General features: G+C 28.1%; 1 protein-coding gene across 2 annotated transcripts in view; it reads right to left on the reverse strand.

Annotated features, from left to right (window-relative positions):
* LOC135961995 (sodium-dependent neutral amino acid transporter B(0)AT3) overlaps positions 1–16586 on the reverse strand; it is a 74409-nt gene that overhangs the window by 30550 nt on the left and 27273 nt on the right. For both annotated transcript variants that reach the window (XM_065513663.1, XM_065513661.1), the window contains exon 2: positions 821–1223. In XM_065513663.1, the coding sequence (XP_065369735.1) occupies positions 821–1088 (268 nt within the window). In that variant the 5' untranslated portion in view covers positions 1089–1223. The remainder of the gene's footprint in view (positions 1–820; positions 1224–16586) is intronic.

Genomic DNA, 16586 nt, shown 5'->3' on the forward strand with positions numbered 1-16586 from the left:
AAATAGTACAACTATACAGCAAACAAAAAACTATCTGAAAGTTGAAACACATAAATTTGTAATGAAAAATCTAAACAAAAAGGTTTTGCCACTTAATAAATGTAAATAAAAACAAATAAAATAATGCCAAATTGCACGAGTATTTTACATGGAATTTAATTTAATGTCATTAATTTCAGAGTCAGAGTCAAATGAAATCATTTGTATTTGCTGTATAGTATAGATTTGTCACTGTTCGCATTCCATTGACCAAGTTAGATCAAGTTCAAGGTATATATGAATAAACAAATATATACAAAAAAAACTTAAGTCGATGTACGGAAAATAAATGCAAATATGTATTCATATTTATATTACAAGACTCGTAGATGGTTTGGTTTAATTGTTTGATGTTTGACAAAATATTGAATTAATATAATGTAAATAAATTCCTCATGGAATCATATGAATAAGGTGTAATGTGGAACGTACACAAAGGTATACAAATATTCAAACGTATGCACTTGTTTTTGAAAATTTATTAATGTTCGACTATTAAAAAGATTTGCGAGTATAAAAAAATCTACAAATGATATCTCAAAAGTTTTGATTTGAGGCGAAAGGGTATTGCACAACATTGTATTTGAGAGCAAATAAAGCAAAAGAAAGATAGGTATTAAAATGATATCAGGAAAAAAAACTATTATATATTGATATTAAATATTAAATTCTAGCCAATTTGTTACCTCATTTCCTATATTAATGACGTTTTAGACTCACAACTGGCTTTCAAATTTCGTTAAATTAGAATACCGTTTATTATTAGATTATGTGCACTTACCTCCACCATTCTGTTGACATAAGTATGGAAAACGCCATATATTACCCAGACCTACTGAGTAACCAATAATACTGAGAAAAAATTGCATTTTGCCAGACCATGCTGCACGTTCTGGTTCGCCCGGTATCTCCACAGAACTAACGGAATTTCTCTGAGGCGCTGTCAAAACAATTGTTACACCATGTGTGCCATCTCCGCGGGCTCGAGTATTCAACGGCGCCATTTCATGGCCATTGCGAGGCGCATCAATAATTTTAGTGGCAGCCATCAACAAATAAAAAGGAACGCCAATCCAGATAAGAGTATATTTCTTGTTTGTTTCTTTTCAAGCACAAAAAAGTCTATTTTATTGAACACACTCGTACGTAATTAATGAGTATTTAGAGAATTTTCCACTTTGTAACTGAAAGAATAAAAAAAATATATATGGAATAATTAAGACATTTTCACATTAATTTATAATTTACATAAATAATTATAACATCGTGTAACAGTTATTTTTACAAATGGAAAAAAGCTGATATTAAATATTTGATTCCATGATGGGTATCAAATAAAAGCTAAGAAGTTCAGCAGTCTAATGCCCGTAATTTCAACAAGTAGATATCTACGATGTAAAATAACCAACAGATAAAGTTACATAAAAGGTAACTTGACATTAATTTCAAATCAATATCTACGGGTAAATATTTTTACTCCATAAGTAACTAAGCACTAATAAACCGAATAAAATTCAGAAACTTATGCTTCAATACCAAATAATAACGGGTTTTATCGAAAATTTTAATTATGCTTTAAAAATAATAATTCGGTGTTCTTAACCGAAGTACAATTTTAATTCGGAAGATTTGTATGACGTTTAAGTACACAAATTTCAATTAACAAACTATGTTTTATACAACAAAAATTTAAAACTCAATATCAATAAAGGCTTTTATAGACGACAATACCGAGTATTAATACTTTTTAAATTTAAAATATTATTAAAATCATCCAGTTTGTCACGAAATCATTTTGAAAAATACATTTTATGTTTACACGACAGTATTCAAAATATTTTTATATTGATTGTTGATGTTTTTCTGCTAATTTTATTTATTTTTTATATTCTCTTCTCGTTAATTGTTCGTCTTATTTGTATTTATAACTAAATACATATGGAAATAAAAACTTTTTTATTGTTTTAACAGATTTATAAATACCGAGCGTAAATCAAAAAAATCATTTGTATTATTGAAAATCGAATACAATTTTTGTATAGACTATGAAATTGTATTATGATACATAAGTTTTTGACAAATATTAATACTCAATATTGCCGCATATAAAAGCCTTAAATCTACACGGTAAGTTTTATTATGATTTTACATTATTTAAGTAACATATAATAAAGTACGTATTATACGTTAGATACGCAAACAGATGACCTATCAAATCGATTCCAATTTACAGAAATGTGTGATTTGAAATGTGACATTTGGATATTCGAAAATATCATTCCTTCACATGCCATCACAATAGTTTGTTGAACCATTTATTTATTGTGCGTTTCCATTTTCGTGATTTCACCAAAATTCCTGAATTATTCCAAATCATGTCGAAAGTATCTGTAAGCTAAATTTTTTCATGGACATGAAGTAAATAACGATAATCTGAAAATCGGAATAAAATATCCTTTTTTTTTTTGGTAATTTGCATTTCGCACGAAATCTATTAATATGAAAAACACGAGCAGAGTTCAGTGTATAGAGGGAATGGTTTTGTTGTGGATATTTTGTTATTGATTCGCTATGGAATTTTGAGATTAACGGCGATCCTTATAACGAATGCTATGAGGAAAAAGCCCTTTAGGTGGGTTTAACCTGATTCGGTTGTCATTCGGATCCTTATAACGAATGCTATGAGGACAAATTCCTCTAAGGTGGATTTAACCTGATTCGGTTGTCATTTCTGGCAAAATAACTGACAACGTGAACCGTAATCAGACTCAGTGCTATCGTCAGTTGGAATCAGCGATCGACTATCCCCTATCCAATAATGATACTGTATTTCAAATTTGCCATCAAGAGATTATTTAGTTCTTACATCTCGAATGAATTTTCAGAGCTCTCCGCCTCAAATATGATCTGTCAGGGATATACGATTTTATACTGATTAGCTAGCTGCTATAAATCATAGTCCCCCAAATAGAGGCATTAAATTTGTGTGAATGTATGGGTAAACAATAAAATATCCGCAACAACATCAAGCAATTGATTGAAATATTTGTATTTCTCCTCTCTATTGTTTACATTCGTATACGTATTCAGTCCAGTAAGGGTCCAAATGACCCTGAACTTTTAAAATCACGAAAAACACTGTCATTTTGACCCCAAGTGCTATTAATGGTTAATTTCCATTTTTGTGCTATTATTGTAAATACTAGACTTCATATTTTTCTTAAGTTTCATCAAAATCGGCCCAAAAAATATAACATTTCGCTATCTTTCCATTATATATTCCAAATATTGAAAAATTTTACTTTTGACCTTCACTATTTAAGGGTTAACGTTTTCCGATTTTAGGAAAACTTTCAGACTATATTTAAAATTACCTGGACTATGAACAGATTTTACTTAAAATTAATAACAGTAAGGAAATTGGGCACATTCGCCAAAATATGGCCAAAAAATTAGTTTTTCTCGAAAATCGTAAAATTTATATCGCAGGTACGGAAAATTTACAGGAGGAATTGACATACTTTTTTCACATTTTTATTCCCTAATATGTTGTTAATAAATCCCCATGTGATGATAAAAAATTTCTGAAATTTGTTTAACAAAATTTTTAAAAATTTGAAATTGGAGTTTTGAAACTGCCGTTAAAAATATATTTTTTTTTTGTTATACCTGCGAATAGGTTAACTGTGTCCTATGAAGATAAAAACTCATATACAAGTAAATATGGATATATTTTAAGTAAGAATAAACTTTTGTTTTAATATTTCTCAAAATATTTTAATTTAGTTCCTACATTTCTTGTTTTAGTGGCCTGAGACACGTTAATAGCCTGGCGATTTTTTAATAACTTTAACATTTTTTAACCAATTTTTTTATTCTTTTATATTTTATTAGAACGACAATTACGTACATAAATATTTCGATTCTTTTAAATTAAATTGCAAAAGTAATTATTTAATGGAAAACATTTAAAAAAAAAACTGAAAAAAATTAATTTTGTTCTTCTTGTTAATGCACCTCAAAACTAAATCGAAAGTCGGCACGGGTTGCCCTTCTTAGAACAAGCTAAAAATTTTTTGGTGGTATTTTAGTTCATTACGGGTCATTTTCAGCGGGTACCGTTTCAACATTTCATAAAATGTAATTCTAAGGGACACTCTAGTGTATACCCGAAATGGGTAAATATCATTTACGATCAGTTTGAATACATCTCCGTAACCTAGTGAATATCTTCACTGGACATTGCTGGTTTGGAGTAGATGCCTGATGCATTGGACTTCCTTATAATGACTATTGCAAAAGCTGTCATAATGAGGAAGTTAAGCGAGTACCTTATAAAGGCCGTTCGTTCTTTAAAGATGGCTGTAATTCGTGTTAGGCCTTGATGGGTGAACACGTTTATAGGTCTGTCAGAATAACTCAAATCGAACTCGGAGTAACCACTTCTTGTCTTTTGTCTTTCACTTTTCCTTAAAACCCACGATATACTTCTCTTGGATTACCTTTTGTCGGTTTCATCTTCCATCTTCTTCTCTTTCTTTTTAGGTATTATAAAGGGACCTTCTAGTCCCAAACTGGTTAAACCTAACCTATGGAATTTCGCAGTGTGAAAACTGCCCATATTTGGACATATGATTCATATTAGTTTGCAAACTAGACACATCCTCAAAAATGAGTAAACTCCACAAATTATTTGATTTGTTTAAAGATATTGAAAATCATAAAATGTATCCATCGATTCAAATTTAAAAGTATCGGTTTGTTGGATATTTGGATGAATAATAGATTCGGTTCTCAAAATAAAAATTAATTCGGACTATAATGATTTTCATGATCTTAAAAAAAAAACAAAAAAATCACTGGTGTTTACTCACTGTTGAGGCTGTGTGTAATTCAAGTTTTATATTCTGTATGTCGTTCTATAAGAAATCTAAAGAAAATTCTCACTTCTATAGGGTCATATTTTATAATGTTTAACGTGTAAAATTGTTATTATATTATTTATATTCATGTTTGTTTAATATAACTATAAATTAAAATTAATATTCTGTAGATTGCACTTGACCTTGTCGTTGAATTAAAAAAAATGCAAAATAAACCCCAATACCCAAAACCTTAATAACATGAAATTAATCTTGACCAGCATTTGAAATGAAACCAAATTTGGTTACTATGCATCAGAAATTATATCTTTATTAAGATACCATTTTCGTTTCTCCCCAGGGCTTTATCAAATTCATTACATCCACGTCTCTGTTTGTTTTTTTGTTATTCTTATTTATATTATTATTTTTTTTGTGTTTAGATTAGAGTGTTCAAAATACCAGCAAATTCAAAAAACCGGTTTCGGGTTTTACCCGAAAAATGTGTTTTTGAAAAAACCGGTTAAGTGATTTTTATTAAGATTTTATTCAATAAGGAAAAGGACTAAAGAGTGATTAAAAAAACTTATCCTTGGTCCAAAAAATTATTATCTTTTTTAAATCACGTTATTTTTTAAAATTATGTCAGATATTATCTCTTCTAAATCATTAATTAACAACTGTTATTTCGGTCAAAATGGTCAGTGAAAAAAAAAATATGTGAAAAAAATAATTAAAACTTTTAAAAAAATCGAATATGGACTTCCAAAAAAATATCAAACGATTTGAAGGATAATCGTCACACTATTCCAAAAGAAATTAAGGAATACTTGAACATTGAAAGAAAACCTGGATCTGGAAGAAAGAAAGGTCTAACAGACCTTTCGTGGTAAGACGAACGAAGTAAAACAACTTCTTCGAACAGCACCGAACAATTTTATCAGAATAGCAGCTCGTAAATGATCTGGTTATTTTGTATGCAGAGTCAAAGCTAATGCTGGATTGAAGTCGCATAGAGTTCAGAAAGTTCCAGATCGCAATGCTTTAAAGAACTTAGAAATTTTATAAAAAAATACTCCTGTTTTGTGATATATAATTCAAAAATTCCGTGTCAAGATTTTTATGTAAATAAATAAACTTTTTGGTTTTAATTGCATGTGTAATTTCATTCCTATCATAAAATCCATTAATTTAGTGTCTAATTTGCATAATGTGTTTACATTAACCTTTAAATACTAATATTTAATCGTTATTGTTTTGGCATCCTATTTCAATATTGTGGATACTACATCTTTGCAAATTTTGCATTTTTGAATATTTAAGCCGTCTAACTCTATGTAATAATATTATATGTTTTACGAAATACTGTTAAATACTACAATTTTCTATAGAACAAATCCATGTTTTTAAAAATGTTTATCCAAAATATTTTCAACTGAGCTTTAGAAAATATATTTCATTAAAACCCGTTTACCGTCTTAAAAAAACTCGATTTATAAAAAAAAACGAAAAGTTAAAGAAAACCGAAAACGGTTGAATTTACAAAGATGAAAAACAGGTTGACCGGTTTTCGGTTTTGGATACTCTACTTTTATTTGTATGAAAATAATTATATTGAAATATCGCTGCTGTCGTTGTTTTTTTTCGTTTGATCGATATCCTTATTTTTTGTATTAAGGCAGTAAAGTAAGTATTCTTTATGCTGGCATTATTATTGTTGGCTTTAGTTTTTTTTTTGTTTTCTTGTTATTCGAGTTCATGTGCAATAGAAATCTACAAGGACTTGTCATTATTCTCTTCGTGCATTTGTGCTATTGTTAATGTACTATATACAGATGTATAATGAAACAGAATTACAGCGTTAGCAACATTTGAAAACACAATATTTGTGAAATATGTTTACGGATAAAAATATCCAATAAAACAAAAAATAATTCATTATTTTTAAATTAAGTTGAATTACTTAGATAACACAGGTCAACAGCAAGAAAAGGCTTCACTAACCCCTATATAGAGTTGATGCATCATGGTTATCTAAGTACAAGTATAAGTACAAAAATTGAGAATTTTTTTAGATGTTTCTCCACATAATTTGTGATCGAAGGTTTAGTTCGATATTATTGAAGTGAACTTAGAAAATTTACATAAACTTCAATCTTTTTATATATTGCGTTTTAATCGGTTCAGTAGTTTCGGAGTTATGATAACAAATTGACGCAAAAAATATATTTTTACGTGAAAATATCAAATTTTTGTGTTTTAAAAAACTCATGAAAAATTGAAAATGGCAGAAATTGTTCAGGTTTATTACATTATCATAAAGCCGCATATAAGAGCAACAAAATGAGATATCGATGATAAAAATCTATTGATTCTTTTCGAATTTATTCACAATAAAGTGAATTCGCTTATTTTCAGAAAATTTTATGTGCGTAAAAGCGTGTACTTTGAGTGAAAATTTTACATGTGTTTTGTTATTGTAACAAAAATTTTAAAAAAAAATTCAGAATTGTGTAGTGGTTTAAAAAGCCTCTAAAATTTTTTTCGATTTTATTGCCCTGTGTAATTGTTTGTTAAAGTTATTATCAACAACGGACATAATTTGGTTAAAATGTTATCAAATTTTTTGTTAATTGTATGATTGATTAGAGCTTCGAATTATTTAATTGAATTTAAGCTTATTTCACTAAAATCTTAATTCAGAATTTGTTTTAGTTTTTAATTATATACAAAATGAATGAACAAATTTATTTAAGACCTATTTGTAACAGTTTTAAATTCAAAAATAATCATTCAATAAATTTTATTAAGCTATAAATTTGAATTACAGAAAACTTGAATGATTCAATAAGGAATAAAATCTCAAAATAATCAACTCAAAGCCTTATAAATACTAAGGATTTTGAAAATTTAATTACGAATTAATTATTTCGAACCTTTAGTAAGTTTACTTTCTACATTTATCTTTAGAGCTGTCGTTCTCATTGTGTTTATATCTAATATGTATTAGCATTTGTTGTTTGTGTGCATAGTTTTATTCGTATATATTCTATATCAAATAACATCTTGGTCAAATAATCCACTAGTTACGAATATTTGCAGACGACTTTTTAGTCTTTAATTTTAAAATTAAAAAGAAACAAGTAGAGGCGTTGTGATTTTCAACATGTTCTTATTAATGTGGCACAAGGTCTTTGGCACAAGAATTTAAATCAGCAAAAAAGATCTTAAAAATTACTATATTTAAACATTATTGTAACAGAATATTAAATTATCTTTAGACTTACACATACTATATATATATACATTCATATGTATGTACTTACAGCTAAAGATACTGCAGATTTTAAATCAATATTTTTAAAAGGCAATCCACATTTTTACTTTTTACATCGACTTTATATCTATCTATCTATACGTATAGGTATGTAAAAATAGATTTTGAAAATAGAAATTGAATTTTCCAATAAATTGTTTATATTGTAACGTATAACGGTAATGTATTATGACATTTGAAAGAACCTAAAAATGATGCTGCTCACTTGAGTTAACATTTGTAATAAAGAAATGTATTGTCTACATTAGGGTGGCCCATATATTGAATTTTTTCCATTAAAAATCTGGGATATCGTAAAATTGATTGTAATTTTCATATTTTAGATTATGGCATTGGATATCGAGCAAAATTGTTTTTTTATTATAAATTCGATATCGAAATTATATCGTCACCTAAAATGCAAAACAACGTATCATCAACAAATTCGAAATTGATTTTATTATTGATTACGATTCACTACATCATATTACATACATATGTGTAAGCAATTTTAAACTTTTAATATCAAAAATAACCAAGTTATAACCAAAATTGAAACTAAATTATCATCAAGTACATCATTTTCTTAAACAAAATTACGTATGCTCTTGAGTAATTAATTAATAAATAGTTTTCACCTTATTTTAGGTAGTATCCTATTTATACCCTACACCCATCTTAAAGTATATGGATCGACTTAGAATCACTTTCTGAGTCGATTAAACCTTGTGCGCAGAGTACAGGTCACAATTTTGAAGATAATTCGAAATCGGTAGAAATCGGTCCATTATTTCACCTAGCCCCAATACAAATGTCCTCCCGAAATTGGAATTTATCAGTCATAAATGTTTAATTTATATAGGTATCATCACAAATTTTTGCTCCAAATAAGTTTTATATATACGAAATTCATGTCACCAAATTTTATTATGATCGGTCCATAATTAATCAGAGCTCCCATATAAGACCCGCTTCTGAAAATGTTGGTATACACATAAAATTCAACATAAATACTTTAATATAAACATGAATCACACCACCTAATTTCAAGGTGATCGGTCCATAATTGGTCATAGATCCCATATAAGGCTCACTTCCGAAAATATCTTTAACGAGTATAAATCTCTTAAAAATGTTGGTATACACAGAAAATTCAATGCAAATAACTATCATATAGACATAAATAACACAACCAAAATTCATAGCGATAGGTCCAAAATTAATCATAGCCCCCATATAAGGCCCACAATATCTTTAAAAAATATCTTTAACGATCATAAATCTCTTTAAATGATGGTATACACATAAAATTAAACACAAATAACATTCATATAGATATAAATAACATGATCTTATCTTCATGGCGATCATAGCTCCCATCATAGCACTCTTCCGAAAATCATTCACGAAAATAAATTATTGAAATTTTAAAAGAAACATGATTTTGCTCATTTACTTAGAGTAGGGTATTATATGGTCGGACTTGACCGTTCGCACTGTAAATCCTCGTATTTATCAGATTTGAATATTATTATTTTCAATTGGAATTGTTTGAAACATTGACTCATAACTTGAAACTTCAAATAACGTGTCCAACCTCTAAACGATATCCGATTTTCAGAATTTGGTTTTTAGATGACGGAAAACAATATTAGGCGTTGTGCCTAAGGGCCACCCTAATGTACAATTGCCAAAAAGTACTTAGTTTAGTTGACAAAAAATGTTATTGTTAGCAAAAATAGAAGAAGGTACAAAATAAATGAAATTTTTAATTTTTGAAGCACAATGCACTATAGGTAATTTCATCTATTTTGAGGCAAAAAGTTATGTTTTGCACTTTCAAAAATGCATTTTTTGTTGTTGGTATTTGATAAAGAAAACATTAAAGCAGATATCGGCAATTTTTTGTAAAAAATTAATGTCGACTGTTTAGCAAGTGGTCAAAGTAATTGTTTGTGAGCAAAATGTTGAAACTATTTATTTAAATAGTTAAAAACCAACATATGTAATTTTAAATTAAATATGAAAAACAAAAAAATGTTTTTGACGAAAAACACTCATAATTCTGACATAACATTTAATTTTAAAATTTTTTCTGAAAAATTAATTTTGGATAAGCTTTTCAAAAGTTAGCCGAATTTGGCCAACAATCAGAAACGTGTTAAATGAAGAATATTGAGTTTAATTCAATTTCATGATGCACTTTTTGGAAAAAAAACTAACTTTCGGAAGTTTGTTTGGATGAGCAGATTTAAAAAGAAAATCATTTTTTTTTTGAGGTTTTGGAAATAAAAAAGTTTGCACTTCTATTCACATTTTTACTCACGCAAATCAGATTTTTTTTAAAAAAAAATTTACCCCTCCATTTTGAATTTGAAAAATTTTAACTCAGATTCGAAATCAGTAACCTGGAAAACCTCCGTTTACCAGATTCGAAATCAGCAATTTTGTATAACGATTATCATGTAAATCAGAAACAATTTTAAAATTTACCCCGCCATGGATCCGCCATTTTGAATTTGGATAATTTTAACTCACACCTTGAAAACCTCTGTATACCAATTTTCATCTTTCTTCAAGTTTTGGCCATAAAAATGGGTTAAATTACTTATAGTAAAATGTATGTAATATATAGGGTATTCAATTAATCGGGTTTCTGGTTTAATCGGTTAATCGAGCAAATAATTAATCGAGGTTTAGATTTATTCGGTTAATAATCGGTTAATTTAAAATTATTCGATTAACCGAATAATTTCTATTTTCATTTTAAATTTGAAATACAACAACGAATTTTGTGTACAAAAACATAAAAAAACAGCAAATAAGGTATTTGAGATCATTTTTGTAAACATATCGCCTATTTGCTGCAACAACGTCCTAACTTGAAATCCGTGTTTTATGAACTGAGTAATACAAAGTTCATTAATCTTTAATTTTGTGTGAAATTGTTTTTTTGTTGTAAACATCAAAATTAAAATTCATGTTTTCTCGTATATTTGATAAGTAAAAATTTGGGTTAAATACAGATTAGAAAGATATTAACATCTACTATTTATATTTCTGAAATCGCATGATTTGTTGAAAATTTATTTAAGAAATAGTAAAATGTCATAAAATATTCAAAGACGTTTTTCTCGAAACGACTTTTTTTGGATTATGACGTTGTTGCAGCAAATGAGCGATGTGTGAGTTTTTTAGGGTTTTAGTGAGATCTTCTGAAATAATATTTTATAAAAAGAATATAATTTAAACGATTTTTTTCTTTAGATTTAATAAAACTTTTCTTGGAAAATACTCTCTCGCTGATTGTATATGTTGGAGAAATCAAAAGCATGATAAAGAATATTCCTTTTTGGATTGTTTTAGATTTTGATTAATTTAATAGTTTCGTTTAGTTATGGTAAAAGACTAATTTCAAAAAAAAAATTTCGTCTATACATGTAAATACAAACAAATTTTCAAAGACATGTAAATTAAATATGTCAGTTGTTATACATACTCACTAATCATGTTTATTGGATGTTCAAAAATATTTAATTTTAATTGTATTATTGAAATTTAAAGTGCAAAAAAAAAGGAATTTCGGTTAATCGGTTAATCGACACAAATTAATCGGTTTATTTGTTATTTGAAAATCGGCAATTTTAAATTATTCGAACAGTTAACCGTCCAAAATTAATCGGTTAACCGATTAACGGTTAATCGATTGAATACCCTAGTAATATACATTTTTACTTCCTGTTTTTTATATTTGTCATTTTATCAAAGTATGTTAATAGAAAACATGAAAAATATTCTGCAGATTTCACCAAAATCAGGACACATCAACCAGGGTCAAGAGTATAATTTTTTAATATTTGGTGTTTGGAAATATATTTAAGGAGATTTCGAGAACTCTAAAATATAACAGTCTTAGAGGATTCCGTGTTTTGTAGTTATAACATATAGATTCTTAACAATTTTAAAATCGGACCTCTTTCTATTTAATAAAAACAAATTTCTGATACGCCATTTTAACATTAAGCCAACGTTACATAGATTCTTTTGTAATAGGTTTTTATATTATTGCATTTTGTTGTTGTTGTTTACTTCTTTTTATTTTATTTTTCAAGGTTAATTTTACTTTTAAACTATTGATTTTTAACCTTTGATACACACGCTCACTAACACAAAAACCATAATACACATGTACAAACATTTAACTAATCGCAGTTGGCTAAAAATAAATGCCATGGCTTAAATCACAGGATCCATTTCACAAAAGTAACCGTTCTATTCTATAAACATGCTGACATACATACTTATGTGTGGTTGTACTCCTACACAGGGTTTATAATATTTTGGCACGAATTATTCGGGGAGAAAATACTGCCATGAGTCATCAACGTCATGTGGTACAGATTGTTACAAATTTGTAACAGATTATGAATAAATGTTTATCACAAACAGGACTATGCCACATTAAATGCAAATTATTTTTATTGAATCAAATCGATGTATCTATCATTCATTAAATATAAATTATTTTAATTTTCTATTATATACGAGTGTTTTTATAACAATAAGAATTTCTTATAGATTTGAATGTTTTTAGTTTTAAGCCCATAGCCTCTAAAAGTAAATAAATATAAATTTTGGAAAAATAATCCGGGCAGCCGTGGCTTTTTGCTTATATATCATCCTATATGTTAACATTTGATGCAACAGGTTATCTGTGGACTTTGGAAAACCTATTTTAATGAATATACCAGAAATATATATAAAGGGATTTCTATAGTAATTCGATAGGCCACACAAAAAATTATATGAAAGAACACTTTATATTCTTAAGTCCATTCACCCATACCAATCATGGTAAAGGTTATAATAATATGACTACCAACAAAATGAGCCAAAGAAGTACCGGCCTAAAACAAAAACGAAAAACCACCCGACAATTTTCCATACAAACTAGTCTGAATTTTCATATTAGATAATTTTCATATAAATAAATAACGATAAAGCAGAATAAAATGTTCCCCAAATATTCTATGTTGCAAATTCAGTGCAACCAAAAACAATTTCAGGTCCATCCAACGCACTATAGTTCAAAGTATCACTTTTTCCGTGCGAAATTAATAACTATTAAAGTATTCTACTGTTTCATACCAAAATTGGACCATAGGTGAAAATACTTACATTATCAACAAATTTAAGAAAAAATTAACCCTTTGTCGACCATTAACCCATCAGGAGAAAAATAAAGTAAATTCATTGCTTTTGATTAGAAAAAAATTATTTCATATTAGTTTTCAGTCAAATTAGTTGAATCAGTGAATTCATTTTGTAAACACATTTGATTCAAAATATTGATTGAAGTATCAGATAAAACTTCGCACAGTGGTATAGAAAAAAAAGAGCAAAATATATCTGTAATTTCTAAATCCTTAGTCCTTAGTTATATTTGAAGATAATTTTACATGCGCAAAGAAGAAGTGTTGAAAAGTTTAAATTTTGACCGCATGGGCCCACCAGGGGTGCGGCAAGAGGTCCCCATTGTAGGACACCTCGGGTATGTTCAATTTTTAAAACGATCGAATGTATTAATACCTTGTGTACTGTGGATGTCATTGGTAACCAAAGATACAAATCTGAAAGCATATATCACTATTAACACATTGACTGCCAAGGCACTTTCAGCAAATAAGATGCTGGGGGCCACCACATTTTCTTTGCGTAATCTCTTCGAAAACGTCAATATTGGAATTTAGGCTACTGTCAGTAATATTTACTGCTTAGAAACAGATTTTTTTTTATAAATAAAAGGGTCTTACGAAATGGCGAAAAGGAATTTTTTATGGGATACTGCGTTAGCAAAAATACTCAGTACAAGTTCAGAAAGTGATGAAGAATGTGAAGATTACAGTTTTGATGAGGAACTTCCAGACAACATCGAAAAAAGTCTTAAAATCCAGCACTATTGTGCGACATGGCTAGAGAGAATAAAAGTCGTGTCGGACATATGTGTCCGACGTGGCGTAAACCGCATAGTGCAGTTTCACACATATGTGTCCGACGTGGCAGTCAATGTGTTAAGCCATATATTGTTTTCATTTCGAAAATTATCTTCCTTTCTTCTGCATTTTTGACATTTTTCTTTTAAGTAATTGTAGACAAAATGGCGGATTTTTCATCCAATAATTTTTTACAGCCTTTAGGAATAACAGGAGCACTAATTTTCTTCACAATATATTTAATAATTGCATAATATTTTGTGTCTTTTGGGCGTTCTTTTAGCCAAAAAGTTATTTTTTTATAGCACTGTAACCTAGAAAAAATTTAATTACTCAGAAAACGCAAAAATGCGCAGTATGAAATAAAGTGAAATGAATTCACGACATTTCAATATATTTATTTCATTATATTTCAAGTTTAACAAACGTTAACATTTTTTTAAAAGCTTCTATAAAGTTAATGTTTTGTAATCAAAAGAAATTACTTTAAGGTTATGTTTAAAAATTGTAATTTTTAATATAAAGGGAAATAGTTTCCAAATATTTAGGAAAGAAAAATTAAGTACTTACACGTCTCGTTGTTCTCCATTTTAAACATTATTTAAATTATTCACACACTTTCCACAATTAACGGTTAAAATTTACAATATAATATTGATACTATTCACAAATTTTTAAAAAAGTATCGAAACTTTGACTTTGAAGCAGTATTTTGTATTTTACAAAAACCAATTGCGAATTTGATTGCATTGGAGTTTTTGTAACAGGTTGACAACAAAAAATAATGAATAATAACAACTTCGAAATTTGAATTTCGCACGGAAAAAGTGATACTTTGAACTATAGTGCAACGTTTAAATAGTAATTAATCATAGCTAACCTATTTGTCCAAAATACGTCGAAACAGTGAAAAGTTTTGGATCAAAATATATCAAAAGCTTTGTCTGAACTTATCACTATATGTACAAATTTTGTTTTCGAAAAGATTAAAATGAATAAATCTAGCAGTGTGAAATTTACCACTGATATTTTCAAGTAATAGAAAATAGAAAAATTAACCAAATCGGGTGAACTATTAACCAAATTATTCGATATAAACGTGCACTCTACTTAAGGCAGTCATCTATCATTAAATAACAAAAATGTTACATCGACTTTTACAAATTATAATTTTTTGTTATTAGATTTCAAATAGTTGTATGTCAAAATCATCTAGGTAAACTTTAGGTTTCTTCTATAAGGCGATTGTTCGAACAATCGTTCTTTTATTCCCAGTTTTGAAGTATTATTTACTAAAATTTATTGTCGATTTCATATATCATATATTTTTATACCCTTCACCTTCGTGAGAACGGTACACATAAGTTTGTCATTCCATTAGTAATTTCCACAATATAATTTTCCGACCCTATAAAGTATATATATTCTGGATCCTTATAGATAGCGGAGTCGATTAAGCCATGTCCGTCAGCGTGTCTGTTGAAATCAACTTTCCGAAGCCCCCAAATAACTTACGTACACGATTCATACATCAATATATTCGGAATTCTTCCGGCTCGGATCGAGAATATCAGTCCACAAATGGCTGAGATATGAAGAAAAAACCAGGACAACCTCGATTTTTGACCTATATCTGGATTACTAAGTCATTAATATAGACAATGTTGATATCTAATGATAGATATTTCAAAGCCCTTTGCAAAGACGTACATAAGACCAGTAAATGGGTAAAAATCGGAAAAAATATTTATTAGCCCGAATTCTTTTTTCACCAAAAGTTTTATTTTAGCTAAAAAAAAAAATTTTAAATTTAAAAAACCTAAACATATTTAAAATTTTTATTTTGTATTATAATTTGGTGAAGGGTATATAAGATTCGCCACAGCCGAATATAGCTCTCTTACTTGTTTACATTAAAATAGGATAAAAAGTCGAAAAGGTTGACTTTTGGTCAAAAAGTCAACTATTCAAAATGTTTAAAAAGTTGACTTTTAAAAAATCGAAAAATTGTTACATGAAAATTAATTTAAAAATTCAAAAATTAATTTCCCGATTAAAAAATTTACAATTTCAGATAAAAGCGTACGTATTAATTCATTATTTATACAATATATACATATGTACATCTCCATATACATGTAAATGTATGTACTAAATTCATTCACCCATATATTTTGACATTCAGTTGAATATTTGAAGAAGTAGAAACAAAAAAAAGAGTCAATTCTATATAATGACGGAGGCTCGTCCATGCTGACGTAGTTCTTAATAGTTGTACATACAATTAAACAATATGCAATACAATACACACGCAGATACATACATATATTCATATCATCAATACATATGTATAAAAATAAGTATATAAACATGCCT

The sequence above is a fragment of the Calliphora vicina genome, chromosome 5 (assembly GCF_958450345.1).
Source record: "Calliphora vicina chromosome 5, idCalVici1.1, whole genome shotgun sequence".
Classification (NCBI taxonomy): Eukaryota; Metazoa; Arthropoda; class Insecta; order Diptera; family Calliphoridae; genus Calliphora; species Calliphora vicina.